This window comes from Podarcis raffonei, chromosome 10 (assembly GCF_027172205.1).
Source record: "Podarcis raffonei isolate rPodRaf1 chromosome 10, rPodRaf1.pri, whole genome shotgun sequence".
NCBI classification, from domain to species: Eukaryota; Metazoa; Chordata; class Lepidosauria; order Squamata; family Lacertidae; genus Podarcis; species Podarcis raffonei.
In genome coordinates this window covers 21,407,160-21,423,846 of record NC_070611.1, presented here as the reverse complement: position 1 = coordinate 21,423,846, position 16,687 = coordinate 21,407,160, and the positions used below count along the sequence as shown (strand labels likewise).

Here is a 16,687-nt window from a genome sequence, read left to right as displayed (position 1 = left end):
TACCATGCACACGAAAGCTCATACCAATAACAAACTTAGTTGCTCTCTAAGGTGCTACTGGAAGGAATTTTTTTTATTTTGTTTCAACTACGGCAGACCAACACGGCTACCTACCTGTAACTAGGATTCATGGACAGTGCCTCCTCCAAATTTCATCAGAACGAGACACTCCATATTTCATTTATTTCAAAATATACACCTAGCTTTTCAAGGCAAAGAAGTATTTTGCCTCCAGCGACAGTCATCTTGCAGTGTTTGCCTGTACCCGGTTCCAGTCTAATTTTAGGTTGGTCAATTTCTCCTGGATAACACCATCTCAGAAAGCATGTCGAAAGAACATTACTTGCCCCTTGAGCTCCAAAAGTAAATTTAAAGGATCCCTTTGATGTACCAAGCCACGGCCTCTTCTCTGACCTCTCTCAATGCCCTCACATGCTAACTAGTCCTCCCTCTTCCGTCGTTTTTACCTCAGTGCCAAGCTTTTAAAGTATGAAACTCTTTTATTTTCTTAAGCTATTTATAAGCTGCCCTCCATCAAAAGGTAGCAGGGCGGTGACTGGCCAAACAACAATAAAATACCGTCATAAAAATGGCTTCAAAAGGCAGTAAGCGCACAGCAAGACAAAGTAGCCAGCTTAAAATCTGCTCTGGAGGGTAGGACTCGAACCTGTGGCTTCAAGTTTCAAGAAAGGAGATTCTGACTAAACGTTTGGAAAAGCTCTCTGACAGTAAGAGCTGATTGGCATTGGAATGGACTCCCACCAGAGGTGCTGGACCATAGCTGTCAACTTACAGATTTGAAAATAAGGGACCAGCAGCCTTGAAAATAAGGGACCAGCAGCCAAAATAAGGGATTTTAGTCAACCAGTTAAAAGGGACCAGATAATTTTGGAGAGCAGCACCGGTTTTTAGCCCTTCGTTTCCAGAGGTTGCTGCTTAAGACACCAGCCGATGAAACACTGCAATTAAAGAACTACAAGCAGCAACCACTTTTCACGCAAAACAAAGTCCAAGCTACGAAGATGCTGCTGCAGTTCTGCTCCATCTGAAGCTCTCAATTCCATCAGGTGGGGCAGGAGGAAGGGGGGGGGAGTAAACCCGCATATCAGACCATCTATGCTAGTCTACCACTACAAATCTATGGGAGAAGCGCTTGCGGTCCTTCCCTTGTAGCCCTTGGAACACCTGCCCGCGCCTCCACCTCCACCTCCTCCTCCTCTCTCTGAACTGCTTTCTCTATGGTTGCCCTCGCTCTCCTCTCAAGGCTCCTCAACAATTCATACACCATGCCAGGCTGCCCATCTCATTCGGGTCCTTTGGAGGCACAGCCGCAGTACGGCCTAGCGGGAGCAGGAGCGGCGGCGACGGGCAGAGGGGAAGCCCCAGGCAGAGACGCTCAGTTTGGCAGCCACAAGGAGGATGGCGGCAGAAGGGCCCGAGACTCCCGCCAGTCCCGGCGGGGATGGGCTCCCAGGGGCCGAGGTTGGTGAGAGGAGGCCAGAGGGGGGCGGGCCGGGCAGCCAAGCAACACAGTTGGAGCCTCCCTCCTCCCTGGCCGGCAGGGAGGGAGGGAGAGGAGCTGCTTCCTTTGAAACCTGGGAAATTTAAGGGACATCCATCAATAAGGAAAAGCAGCGGGACATGGCGCTGGGATAAGGGACTGTCCCTCCAAATAAGAGACGCTTGACAGCTATATGCTGGACTCTCCTTCCTTGGAGGTTTTTAAACAAGAGGTTGGATGGCCATCTGTCATGGATGCTGAGATTCCTGCATTGTGGGGGGTTGGACTAGATGACCCCTGGGTCCCTTCCAACTCTATCATTCTATACCCAGGCAAACAGAAAAGTTTTGATCCAGAAGGTAGTGTCATGGATAGTGTCACGGCTTCTGAAATGTCGGTTACTGGTGAATTATTGCAGAATCTGCTTCATTGCTCAAATGACAAGTTCTGGGATAGTCTAACTCCCATTTAAGTTTTCTCCTGAAAGAGCGCTTGCCTGTTTTCCAGGGCAAATGCCATTAAATAATGCTGAGCCTTTTCCTGAAAGGATGATTGTCCTTCCCTCCAGGAAAGACAGAACATCCTACGAAGAAAACAAAAACGCTAGTTCAGCTATAGGGCCCATCCTGTCTCCAATACCAGGCAGTTCCGAACGCTGAAATTTACAACCGCAAAAATTATTAATTGAAGAACTCCATGCCGTGCGAGTCACTCCTACCTTTGGACAGACTAGGATATGACAGGACATTCTGAGCTTGACATCACATGCCTTAATAAATAAAATACCGTGTAATAAATAAAATACTGGGTGCGGGTTACTGTTTTTGTTTGCTGTTATGTTATGCATTTTGGAGTTTTTATATTGTAAATCGCCCTGTGATTCTCAGATGAAGGCACATAAATTCAATAAACAAATTAATAAATAAAGTTAACCATCTTGGATAATCTACTGCTATTTCTGTCCTCCACAAATCCGTCTGGTTATCAGACCTTCCAAATGTCCCTATTTTCCAGGGATGGTCCCGGATTTACAAAAGCCATCCCGGTTTCTGATTTGATCCTAGAATGTCCCGCTTTTCCTTAGGACGTCCCTATTTTCATCAGAGAAATGTTGGAGGGTATGGAATTATGTCACACACACCCAAGCCAAGGGAGGCCTATACAACCTTTAAAATACATCTGAAGGCAGCCTTGTATAGGGAAATGTTTAATGTTTTATTATGTTTTTATATATTTTGGAAGGTGCCTGAAGTGGTGCGGGAGCCCAGTCAGATGGGTGGGGTAATAATAATAATAATAATAATAATAATAAACATTATGGAATAGGATGCCCCTATTTTCATCAGAGAAATGTTGGAGGCTATGACATACCATCATATACATATGACTTGGCTCACTTTTATACCTGATTCCTGTACATACCCTGTAGCTTCCGCATTATCTGAAAGGATTTAAACCTATTTATGTTTCCACACAGCTTCTGACTTCGTATGCATCTCTCACAGGGATGACAAATTACAATGTGAATGCAGAGAGCCTATTTTTGGTGACTTTCTGTGTACTTCTTAAGAGAAAAATTGAATGCATTGCCCACAAAGCCCGGCACAATGTCCACTTCAGCACCTTGAAAGTAGTTATATTAGAAAAATTGCCCCCTGTGTGATTATTGTTATGTACTGAAGTTCTCGCCCTGGGCCAGCAGGGGGATACTGTAGATAGTTCAAGTCCACATATGCAAATAAGGGATTGAAAGTGACATTCAGTGATTGGATAGTTACAGAGATTTGTCACAGTTACGTTGTACTGGAGCTCTATATAAGCAGGCTGGCTGAACCCTTCAGTTCAGTTCTGTTCTGGCCTGTGAATAAACAAGAGCTGTTTGAAGAATCGCTGTGTCGTCTGATATGTTCACCCACAACTTAACAATTATAAATAAGGAATGGTAAAATAAAACAAGATAGAGAGTTATACCGACGACTGATTGAGGAGAGGATCAATATCAGCAGAAAATAAAGGATGGATATTAGCTCTTGAAATCCAGAACTTGGGGGGTCCCATTGAAATTAATTAATTTGGACTATAATTGGCTGTATTTTTTTTTATTTTTGAATGTGGAAACATTTGGTTTGATTTGTTATTAATATGAATGGGTTTTTTAAATTGGAAAATGAATAAAAATTATTTACCAAAAAAAAAAGTAGTTATATTTTACTTAAAATTTGAGGATCGCTCATTTTCCCTGCCGCACTAAACAATATGTGCAGGCTTCGGGAGATCGGAAACCAAAAGGTCTCTTCAGTGCTACTTTACTTCAAGTAATAGATAATGTACCTTAAAAGCAGCTACCTTCCAAGAACCTGCTGTAACAAGTCTGTGTAAAAACAATAAAGCAACAGGGGCCTTTTTTAGAAACACCAAGTTTAGGCCTGTCCAGATTAGATAACTGTTGATTTCTGAAAGAAGGCAAATTTCTCACCAACAATCTTAAGCCAGAGACAGAGAAACTCTCTATACTGATGAGAGTTGGTGGTAGTATTCTAAAAGGGGTTGATTTTCTTTCTTTCTTTACTGAAATATCTGTTTTCAAACCGCTCTTTCATAAGATATATCAAAGTGGTATACAACGTACAAAATAGAATAAAATCAGTAGAACTATCATCTACCAATCCCTACAGTATGATCCAATGCAAACAATGCTTAAACATAGATTCAGGTAGGTAGCCGTGTTGGTCTGACGCAGTCGAAATATTTCGAATGCTTAAACGTAGTTCAGCGCTGCGTTTTGCTGCCTTAACCTGGTTAAGACCCCAGGTAATTGCCCTCAAAGCAAACAGTTACTTGGTAAAAGCATGGGTTCGCTTGCCAAATTAAGCTCTCCCCTGGCAGGCCATATAGCTGTTCAAGTTTAATATTTGTATATTTTATACTGAAGTTTTATTTTGTTTTGTAACCTGTCCTGGGATCATGAAAAGTTGACGCCACGCAAACAAACAACGGCAATGTGGTTTTGAGTCCTTGTTTGCAGCCAAATGTTAACTACAGATTAAGTACTTGGTAAGTCCTTGTGTTCAACGATTGACTCCTGCTGAGCTAATTCTGTTGGAATCCTTTGCACAGAAATACAGGAATAAGCCATATTAAACCCAGCGGATTCCGTTGGAACTGCAAAAATGGCAATAAAGGTCTATCCAAGAAATCCAGCGCTCCTCTCCAATACTTGTGACAAAACCAATCAATCAATCTCCATGGGTTTGACCACTGAATTTTGTGGGGGAATATTTTCATATTGTGTATGTTATGCAACAAGAACAGTGGGTTAGCCATTGCAGGATAGGATTGTTGGTATTGCCCTTTAAGACTGACAGTGCACACCTGAGTAATCACACCTAAGTACAGTGGTACTTTGGTTTATGAACTTAATCCGTTCCAGAAGTCCGTTCTTAAACCGAAACTGTTCTTAAACCGAGGCGCATTTTCCCTAATGAGGCCTCCCACCGCCGGTGCCCTTCCACCGTTCGGATTCCGTTCTTAGACTGAGGTAAAGTTTGTAAACCAAGACACTACTTCAAGTTTTGCAGAGTTCATAAACCAACTCGTTTGTAAACAGGGCTGTTTTACCACTGTAAAAGGTAAAGGACCCCCTTGACGGTTAAGTCCAGTCAAAGGCGACTATGAGGTTGCGATGCTCATCTCGCTTTCAGGCCGAGGGAGCTGGCATTTGTCTGCAGACAGCTTTTTGGGTCATCTGGTCAGCATGATTAAACCACTTCTGGTGCAACCGGACACCGTGACAGAAGCCAGAGCGCATGGAAACATCATTTATCTTCCTGCCACAATGTTATCTACTTGCACTAGTATGCATTTGAACTGCTAGGTTGGCAGGAGCTGGGACAGAGCAACGGGAGCTTACCCCGTCGCAAGGATTCGAACCACCGACCTTCTGATCAGCAAGCCCAAGAGGCTCAGTGATTTAGACCACAGCGCCACCCACATCCCTTTAAGACTGACAGTGCACACCTGAGTAATCACACCTAAGTAATCGCTACTCAACGCTAAACAGCATCACCTTTTCTAAGTTCCAAATGTGCCCGTGAGCCTGAAAAGGTTCAGGACCTCTAACCACACACTGGAATTAAAACCATTTCAGCAAGTACACAACACTGCGGCCTTTTTTCTATGTTCTACACGCCCACCTGCCAATCCTTCCGAAGATGCCGCGAAGAAATAATGGTCGAAGGCCAGTGCTTCTGAACCTCTGGAGAAGAGAAAGAAATCATCTCATTGTGCTACAGCAGCCTCGGCTGTCAGATTACAAGATGCCCTTTGGTCCACAGCTGACATGGAGCGAAAGACAACAAATCTGTGAAAATATAAAGGCGCCACAACCGTCCTTGCATCTTGAATCGTGGGGCCCAATCTCAAAAACATGTATGCAGAAGCATTTCCAAGGGAATGCCTTACTTCTAGGAAAGTATAGTGAGGACAGCAGCGCCATGTCTGTTTTCTTGCTCCAGGCGCACCGAAGGACCTTAATCAACGCACACTTGACTGGCACGGCAGCTGAACACACCAAGGACACACATGCCCTACAGCCATAGTTAGGAAATCTGGCAGCAGCATTTGGAAGGGAAGGTTGCTCGACGGTAACAGAAAATGACTTTGAAATAACTTGGAAGGATTCAGGCTTGGGCATCTCAAGAGTTGAAAAGTCTCTGCGGCGGTTAGAGCCATCAAAGGCTGAAGTGGCGGCCAGGATTCAAGAAGAGCTTGAGTGGGAATGCCAGCCAATTCTACGCCTACGTGGGTAGACGACCCATTTTTCTTCCTGGCAAGAGATCATTGTGCCTCGTGGTATGCTTTGCCAAGACTGAGTTGCTAGCATTTTAGGGTAGCCTTGAGAAGCTGAGCCCAAAGAGGAAAGCTGAAAAGCTCATGAGCGCATGCAGAACACCACACAACATGTTTTGGATTGTTTATTTTTTTTTAAAAAAAAGTAAAAGATTATTCTCTGGGAACACTATGCAGAGATTGCGTCGCTTTTGAGTCCTGTAACATCAGTTAAACTATCATCACAAGTGCCACTCAGAAGATACACATAACTGGAACTTCTCTTGTGTTAAATTCGTAGAATCATAGAATTAAATTGGAAGGGACTTTGAGGAGTGTCTAGTCCATAAGGACATTGTTAGAAGAACCGAAGGACGATTTGTAGTAGACTGGCAAAGTGTTTTGCGGTCCTTGCCATTTAAAATCATTGCAATCGCAATTGCCCACTTCAGCAAATAACTACAGCAGCTCATTAGTAACATTAATATAGTCATTAAATAGATTGCCCCAGCTGCCCATCTTTGCACACAGTTAGAAACAAAAACCGTGGTACTTTTCAAAATCCATTTATTATTAAACTAAGCTTTCTTACATTTTTCGCAATCAGTCTGAAGGAGAGATCTTTTTACAACAGTGAATTTATTTTATTTATTAACCTCATTTAAGTCTTGATTCTCCAAGAGACTGCACGTAGAGCAATAAAACGACCATTCGTTCCAGTGTAATTAGGAAAAGAAACTAAAAAAGGGAATCTCTATAGCAGAGCAATCCAGGGCCTGAGTCACTTGTAACACCGAGACAAACCATGGCTTAGTCACTTCATGTGGTTGTTTCTTATCATCCTCTGATCCTGCTGCTGGGAACCAAACCATAGTTCAACATAGTTCTGCACCAAAACCCCAATTCATGGTCTATCTCCCCCAAACAAACCATGAGCGGTAAGTCATAGAATAAATCTTAGCTAAGCCTGTGTTTTGTCAGAGAGGGAGAAACCATGAGCTCGCAGTTCAGACCTTATAATTACTTTCCCCATTTTTCTATACCACTTTATATTTTTAAGAAAAAAATCCCAAAGCAATACACGGCAAAGCCAAACCATGGCTTAGCTCAGAGCATAGTGTCGGCAGCAACATCAGAGGGGGAGCAAAGTGACGGTACTGACGTCTCACTGACAGACAGCACACTCGTTTCTTCAAAACTAAGCCATGGTATGGATTAAAATTACATACAAACCAAGTCTAAAAAATCATCCCTAAATGGCCTCGGCCCAGTATACCTGAAGGAGCATCTCCACCCCCATCATTCTGCCCAGACACTGAGGTCCAGCTCCGAGGGCCTTCTGGTGGTTCCCTCACTGCGAGAAGCCAAGTTACAGGGAACCAGGCTGAGGGACTTCTCGGGAGTGGCGCCCTCCCTGTGGAACACCCTCCCATCAGATGTCAAGTAAATAAACAACTATCCTACTTTTAAAAGACATCTGAAGGCAGCCGTTTAGGGAATTTTTTTCATAGAATCATAGAGTTGGAAGAGACCACAAGGGCCATCGAGTCCAACCCTCTGCCAAGCAGGAAACACCATCAGAGCACTCCTGACATATGGTTGTCAAGCCTCTGCTTAAAGACCTCCAAAGAAGGAGACTCCACCACACTCCTTGGCAGCAAATTCCACTGTCAAACAGCTCTTACTGTCAGGAGGTTCTTCCTAATGTTTAGGTGGAATCTTCTTTCTTGTAGTTTGGAACCATTGCTCCGTGTCCGCTTCTCTGGAGCAGCAGAAAACAACCTTTCTCCCTCCTCTATGTGACATCCTTTTATATATTTGAACATGGCTATCATATCACCCCTTAACCTCCTCTTCTCCAGGCTAAACATGCCCAGCTCCCTTAGCCGTTCCTCATAAGGCATCGTTTCCAGGCCTTTGACCATTTTGGTTGCCCTCCTCTGGACACGTTCCAGTTTGTCAGTGTCCTTCTTGAACTGTGGTGCCCAGAACTGGACACAGTACTCCAGGTGAGGTCTGACCAGAGCAGAATACAGTGGCACTATTACTTCCCTTGATCTAGATGCTATACTCCTATTGATGCAGCCCAGAATTGCATTGGCTTTTTTAGCTGCCGCGTCACACTGTTGGCTCATGTCAAGTTTGTGGTCAACCAAGACTCCTAGATCCTTTTCACATGTACTGCTCTCAAGCAATGTTTGATGTTCTGTCGCATTTTTAATATTCAGTTGGGAGCCGCCCAGAGTGGCTGGGGAAACCCAGCCAGATGGGCGGGGTAAAAATAATAAAATAAATTATTATTATTATTATTGTTGTTGTTGTTGTTGTTGTTGTTGTTGTTGTTGTTATTATTCTTAATCTGGCACCTCAACACCAGCTGTGGAGGTATTTAAGTGGTGGGACGTAGAAAAGACCCTGTCTGAAGCCCACACCCCACTCACCTCAAAAGGTAAGAGACTTACAATGCAGATTTAAGCAAATGGGAATTTTGCAAGGGAGGCCATGATCTTTTGGATTCCCCCATTTGGAGTTTATAGCTCGAAGCAGCATTCTGTTTTGCCCCTGAAAACATACTAGAAGCCAGGGTAGACTTTGCAAGATGAGTACAATAATATTCAATGCAGGACTACCCTCTTCGCAATCTTGCCACTGCATATGGGACCAGTGCTTTTCCCAAGAAGCCTCAACACACTGCAGTAATCTAACCTTACCGTGAAAAGAGCATGGATTAAGTGAGGCAAGATCGCATCTATATAAGAAGATGGAGCACCAAAGTAGGAAAAAGGTATTTGAAACCCTGGGTGCTGCTTGGGTCTCCAAAGATAAGGTAGGCTCTTATTTACTGAAGATTGGAAACTCCTTACAGACTTTTTCGTGGAAAAGAAAATGAACTTGATACCTGGGTTTGAGGATTGAAGAAAAGATTGGTTTATAGAAATTAGAATTGTGGGGTGTTATCTTGGACTGGATGCCTTCAACAATTTTCTATATATAGCTGACAGATGAAGAATCGGAATTTCTCCTTTTCTCTTTTTGGTTTGTGTTGTTATTTAGGTTAGGTTTTTTAAATCTCTGATAAAAAAGATACTGGAAATTTGACAAAATAACATTTGTATTCTGTTTCAAACTTTAATAAAATCTGTTTTTTAAAAAAGCCCAAATCTGAAAGCACATTCAAGCTGCCAATCTAATCCCTCAGATCAATGCTAAAGTACAGTTCCCAAGATTCTTTGGGGCTGTTTAAAATGATATGATACTCTTTAAAGCAGGGGTTGGCAAAGTTTTTGTGGCTTGGGTCAGTTCACGGTCCCACAGATGCTGCGGTGGGCCGGAGGAGGCGTGCGCAGCTTCCTATTGGCTGCAGGAGCTTCCTGCAGCCAATGGGAAGCCAGCCAGCATCGCAGTAGGCAGCAGGGGTCCATGGGCCGGTTAAATGACCCCTGCTTTAAAGGCATACTGCAGATGAGGCCTAAGAAATAAATCTTGGAGGGGTTATATAGAGAGGAACGAACTTGATTCTGAATTACTTTGATTAACCGGCCCGGAGTGGGGGGACAAAGCTCCTATCCCGGAGATGTCCCAAAATACCTCCATTTTCTTTCTACCAAATAACGGAGTGCTTGCCATATACTCCAATGGGGGAAATGAAGAACTACAGACGAATGGGAATATGGGGCTAGATGAATTCTCAGACAAAGGGCAAGAAACCTCAAGGAAGACGGAAATTGCGGTGGATGGATAAAACAACCAAAACATAGTACGACACGAGGCAAGAACCTGAACTTCGCAAGACCAGATTTGGGTGACAACAGGTAAGACGTCAATGCAGCTTTATCAACCCATTATATAAAACAATTACTAGTTGGTGTGCTAATGAAGAAAATACTCTGTTTCAACACACAACACTAAAAATCATTTTAGAAAAAGCATCAAATCTGAATGCAAAGCCTATGTCAGCCCCAAAGATCGTGCCAGGCAGGTTTGAAGGGGGAACCAGCAACATGCAATCTGGTGGTTTCGTCCTAAATTGGTGCCCCTTTCCCCCCCAATAATTTTTATTGTTTTCATATAAATACAACAACAACATTAAACTACACTAAAAGCAGCAGAAATATGAGATGATTGGACCCTTACTGAACTCGAAGCATGGGAACCCCCAACAAAAAATTTATAATTTGGCAAAATATTTGGACTTTATGATATGTATTTGTATAATTTGGAATAATTAATGATTGGATTGTTAAAATGGAAAACTTAATAAAAATTATTATAAAAAACAACAACAACAAACTACAGTTACTTGTCCAGTGGTACATTCTCACTCAGTTTCGTATGGACTACACAGTACACAAGTAATATGTTTATTTATGCATTCTCAATTTAAGTATCCTCTCCGCAGAGATTTTTGTGTTGGGGAAGCCAGTCTTGGCCATGGATTTATGTACAGGGTAGCAGCCACCTAGAGGAGGGAGCTCAGAGCTCAGAGCCGGTACCAACACCTGTGGGCCCGTCAGGATTCTAGGCGCCCAGCAGCTGCCTAAGGGTGCAAATGCCACACACTGTAGGCCAGATGCTATTTGCATAAAATCAGTTGTGTTACTAGGAAAACACAGCCATGGAAAACCTGTATGCATCTTCTAATATATGCATCCACCCTAAAGAACACATTTGACCATGGTGTCAGGCTGTCAGGTTTTTCCAGCCCAGTTCCACTTTTCCTCTGATGAATGAGCAGTCCCTGTCAAAGGCTAGGGATCCTGCAGCCATCCAGATGTTATTGAACTACAACTCTCATGATCTTTGACCATTGGTCATGCTGGCCAGGACCAACGTGAGTTGAGGAGGGCCACGGGTTCCCTATTCCTGCTCTATAACATAAATTCATCATGGCTAGGTCAGCAGAGCCTTTTCAGAGGTGGCCACACACATCTTTGGAACCGCTTCCCCAAGGAAATTTGCAGGGTTGTATCGCTACTGGTTTTTAAGACAACTCTGAAGAAGCCTTTATGTATAGTGGTACCTCGGGTTACATACGCTTCAGGTTACAGACTCCGCTAACCCAGAAATAGTACCTCAGGTTAAGAACTTTGCTTCAGGATGAGAACAGAAATCGTGCTCCAGTGGCACGGCAGCAGGAGGAGGCCCCATTAGCTAAAGTGGTGCTTCAGGTTAAGAACAGTTTCAGGTTAAGAACGGACCTCCGGAACGAATTAAGTACTTAACCCGAGGTACCACTGTATTCTAGTCTGCATTTGGCTAAAGTGCAATATAAAAAAAGAAGCATTAGCTGCTCCTAATTCTAATTTAAATAGTGATTATTATTTCATTTTTGTGGGAGATTCTTTTAATTTGTAAACTGCCTCGCCCTAGAAATTATTTGAATAAAATACAATTTGTTGATGAGCAATATGGCTAACTGGCAACACTGGAAATAGGAAGGAGGGCATGAAAATGCCCTGCAAAAGCAGATTTGCATACTTTCCTCTTGACAACAAACTTTTCAGATGCAAGACGAAACCTAACATTACTTCCATGGCTATCCCACAGCCTTCATTTATTAATCTTTCCTTAATGCACAGGGCCGAGGTGCTATACATAAGGGAAACTTTTTTACCCTCGAAGAAGGAAAAAAGCAGAGGAATAAGTTCAGTGAACTAATTGTCCTTTGGAGGCAATATTTGGAAATGCTGGAGGCTCTCATCTGAGCAGGAGGAGGAACTCACCCAGAAAAGCAGGTTTAGGGCATACAGCAGGCACCGCAAACACTTCACTGAGTCTTCTCTGGCCATTGTGAGCGCCTCTTAGTAGAAAGCCCCATCCTCAGACTCGCTACATCCTCTTACGAACAGCCACCTCTGACACAGAAAATTTCAGCAATCTTCAAAAAAAAAAAAGGAAAAAAAAGAGGGAGGGAGAAAGGGAGGGGCAGGAAGAGAGGAAGGAAAAGGAAAATCATTTCACTGATGACAGTATAAGGAGAAAGCCAGCCAGGGGCGTGAAACCAACCGGGTGCCGCAGGACGGAGATGGAAAGTTCTCTTGCTGCAGCAGTCAACTTTGCAAACTTTTCTTTGCTGCTGGCTGTATACGTTTCAATTGAAGTGTCATTTGAGGGGACAGAGAGGGGGAGCAGGAGCAGCAGCAGCAGGCGCTGGCTTTCTGCACTGCCCCTATGCAAAACTTCCTGGGAGGGGAGGTCTCCTTTCGCCCTTGGCCTCCATTCACACGACGCGCGCGGGGTGGCACCCTTCTGAAACCCCCTTGTTTACTCGCTCTCTCTCTGTCTCCCCACACGCACACGCATCCCGGAATCATTGCTCCGGTTAAGGCGCTTTGGCGGGGTGGGAGGAAGTTTCTCCTTTCATTACTCATTAACCACCTCGATGGCGGACCGACGGCAGGGCGCAAGAAAGAAGACCTCAACTCACAGTTGTGGAGTTCAGGATCGGAGAAGGGGGACGCGTTCTTGGAGAACGCAGACCTTTCCCTCTTTGAGCCCGCCTCTTCCAAAAAATAAAATATCATTTATTTGGTTTTTTTGCAAATGGAAACGCCGTTCCCTGTTTGAGGATTCAGGGTAGACGATTGCTTCTGCCCTGGAACTGCTGCTGGGGTGACAGGGCGAGGATGTCAGAGTGGGGTACAGGGGTGCCAACTAGGATAAAATATTGGGGGGCCCCAGGAAAGCCTCGCCGCGCATAATCGATCACAAGACGGGGGGCGCACTATTTGAATGCGCCTTTGGGGAGGCCCTGAAATATTTTAGGGGAGTGGGGTGCGGGTTGCAACAAGAGAAACGGGCGATCGAGCCATGACAGCGAAGGATCCGGCTGGAGCAAGGCGCAGGGAGCAGCCACCGGGTTCCTCCTCCGTCTCCCACCCTCCCAGCTCCCGATCCCATGCCATGCCCTGAACTCCTTCCCGGGACAAGCAACGGTGAGCATGGACTCCAGGTGCCCCTGCTGCTGCCCAGGATCGCGGGGCAACGCTGGGAGTTGCGCCGGGGCGGAGGAGAAGTTGGTGAACTTACTTACCACGCTCGCCGCGTGGGTTGCAGCTCCGCGATCTCCCCCCCACAGCTGATCCCGACGGAGCTGATCCAAGGTGCAAAAAGGAGGAAGAGAAAGTGCTCCGTTCTAAAGCCTCTCCAAACCCCGCCAGGTAAAGGAGGGCTGCTTAGGCAATAACTCTCGCCCAATCGCTCGGACTCCCACCTCCTTTCCCCTCGGCGGCTCCACGAGAGGCAGCCGCCAGCTGCACAAGTACTTGCCACGCATGCTCGGCAGGAACAGCAAGACCGGGCTTCTGTCGGGTCTTAGAGACCACGGCTGCTCGGCCGGCTCCTGGGGCGAGGAGAGCGGCATCCCTGGTGATCTGGGCGCGATGCGATGCCATATTTCTTAGGAAACACCCTAAATTGTTGACATTCTTTTAGAGAGACCCCAAAATTCATTCATAAAGCAGTAACATAAATCTCCATTGCTACATATTGGGTAAGGAAATCAGCCGTGAGTGCTCACTGGAAGGACAGATCCTGAAGCTGAGGCTCCAATACTTTGGCCACCTCATGAGAAGAGAAGACTCCCTGGAAAAGACCCTGATGTTGGGAAAGATGGAGGGCACAAGGAGAAGGGGACGACAGAGGTCATGTCCACTACTGAGTGGACATGTATAGGATTATGAATGCCTTTCTTTGAAAAAAGTTTAAAAAATAAATAAATCTTGATTTACATGCCTTGCCTCTTTTTTCGGTTGTGCAGCCTTTCTTACAAGGTTGAGCTTTTTTAAAACAAAAACGCCAATGAAACATGATTTTCCAATTCACACACACACACACACAAAACAAGACAAAAACACTTCTGTAGTAGTATGCAGTACAGTAGTGTGCATACATAAAATGTTTTGCTAATTTTAATTAAGCATGCAAGGATTATGCACCATAAATAGCTTTTCTTATTTTCCCACACTTTGGGGTTCTTTCAGTAAGTTATGAACTCTTCGATTGCAGAGAAAATATATTAGCAAAAGGATGAGCAGCAGCAGAGTGCCCTGGAAGAGATCCTTCTTCTTAAACAGTGTTCTGCTTTCTAACAGAATAACAAGTCCGATATGGTCAGTTAAGGGTTAGGTCATTGTCTCCTGATCAATACAGATCTAGTCTTTCGGAGGGAGAGGGCCAGAAAGCTGGTAGAAGATAACACCCTTAGCTTGAAGGATATCAGAAATGCTGAATGGCTGTCCTGTTGGGATACCTTCTGACTTCTGCTTCCACTTTCTCTCTGCTTGTATATTTGTCAATAAATCAATTGTCACTGCAGGCACCTTAAGTTTCCTATACACCTTGCATGCAAATACTAATTGATGCATGACACATACGCATGCATATACTATTCAGTGCAAATATGATGCAGATGGGAGGAATGGTTGCAGATTCAGGCCCATTCCCCGCCTTCTACCGCGTGCGTCATCAGCAGTAAGATTTTATTATGCTTATTCTGAAGAGTTGATAACGCGGTAAAGCTTTATATTCGTTTTATGTCTTCTCACATCAACAAAACTATAATAAGTAGAATACAGGAGATCAAGCTTCTTTTGCCTTTCTCCATCTATTTTATCATTCTTGTTATTTGTTAAATTTCTATACTACTCTTCATCCTAGGACCACAGGGTGGTTTATAACATAAAACCACAAAAATACATAACATAATAGCAAACAAAACCATACCCCCACACACAGTTTAAAAGGCCATAGGTTGTTTAATTAGGCTGGAGAAGAGGCACATTTTTGCCTGATGCCTAAAGATATGTAATGAAGGCACCAGGAGAACCTCCCTGGAGAAAGCATTCCATAAATGGAGCCACCACAGAAAAGGCCCGTTCTTGTGTTGCCACCCTCTGGAGGGCATGGAGGGGCTGGGGCACACAAGGAAGGGCCTCAGGTGATGATTGCAGGGTCTGGGTCAGTTCATATGGGGAGAAGCGATCCATGAGGTATTACAACCAAGAGCTGTTTAAGGCTTTATAGTTCAAAGACTACATAGCTTTTAGAAGACACCTGAAGACAACCCTGTATCAGGAAGCTTTTAATGTTTGGGGTTCTTATTATATTTTTATATGTGTTGGAAGCTACCCAGAGTAGCTGGGCCGACCCAGCCAGATGGGCAAGGTATAAATGAAATGAAATAATAATAACAACTATTATTATTATTATTATTATTATTATTATTATTATTATTATTAAACCAGCACTTTGAGTTGAACCCGGAACCTAATTGGCAGCCAGTGCAGTCGGGCCACATTTGCTCCGGTATTTCCCGAAAAGGGATCTTTTTGAAACCACCTTGATGGCATTGAAATCCTGCATTTGATTTTGTATATGTTTTTAAGCAGGGTCATGAGCATTTAAACATTAATGTTGAATATCCTGAAGCTTTGGATACACATACACAGTGCAATCCTATATATTTCCTATATATACTATACTATATATAATCCTATACTATATATACAATCCTCTATATCCTATACTATAAGAGGGTGGCGCTGTGGTCTAAACCACTGAGCCTCTTGGGCTTGCAGATCGGAAGGTTGGCAGTTCGAATCCACATGACGGGGTGAGCTCCCGTTGCTCTGTCCCAGCTCCTGCCAACCTAGCAGTTCGAAAGCACGCCAGTGCAAGTAGATAAATAGGTATGGCTGCAGCAGGAAGGTAAACAGCATTTCCATGAGCTCTGGCACTTGTCACGGTGTCCTGCTGTGCCAGAAGCAGTTTAGTCCTGCTGGCCACATGACCCTAAAAGCTGTCTGTGGACAAAGGCAGGCTCCCTTGGTATGAAGCGAGATGAGCGCCACAACCCCATAGTCACCTTTAACCATCCAGGGGTCCTTTGCATTTTACCTTTTACATCTACTCAGAAGCGAGCCCCACTGAGTGTGTGCAGAGCCTCAGTCTAAAAGAGGTGAGAATGTGATTCGTGATCTTTCTATTATTTCTCCCTCGTTTAAGTGATGGATTGCGGAGCATGCATTGGACACAAAGCATGAGCAAGCACTTCTGGCAAGAAGGCAGCCTTGACATATGAGTGTTTGGCAGGCTCTGCAGCCTTAATGAACAGTCCCCGAGGAGCGCTTCTTTCTGCTGGACTGTCAACTTCCGTGAAATTTCCATGACACTGAAAATGGAAAAGAATCAGGGAGAACGTTCCCATGGAAGTAAAGCAATGTAGTGTAACCGGAAGTGTTAGCCATTCTGAAAATTCTGAAAGTCCTTTTCAATTATGCTCTGTTTGGAAACAAGCTGAAAACACACCAGAGGAAAATAAGTACTTTTAAAAGGGGGGGTACCAGTTATAAATGAATA

At 44.2% G+C, this 16,687-nt stretch overlaps 1 protein-coding gene across 4 annotated transcripts in view; it reads right to left on the bottom strand.

Moving 5' to 3' along the window:
* Window positions 1–13,609, bottom strand: part of TSPAN12 (tetraspanin 12) — an 86,212-nt gene extending 72,603 nt beyond the window's left edge. Inside the window, exons 1-2 of one of the 4 annotated variants that reach the window (XM_053407348.1) lie at window positions 13,362–13,609; window positions 12,052–12,206 (exon numbers count right to left, since the gene is read on the bottom strand). In XM_053407348.1, the coding sequence (XP_053263323.1) occupies window positions 12,052–12,117 (66 nt within the window). In that variant the 5' untranslated portion in view covers window positions 12,118–12,206; window positions 13,362–13,609. Of the gene's footprint in view, window positions 1–12,051; window positions 12,207–12,334; window positions 12,409–13,357 lie in introns of those variants that run through there. The other 3 variants (XM_053407346.1, XM_053407345.1, XM_053407347.1) reach the window with 3 other exon arrangements.
* Window positions 13,610–16,687: the final 3,078 nt, after the last annotated feature.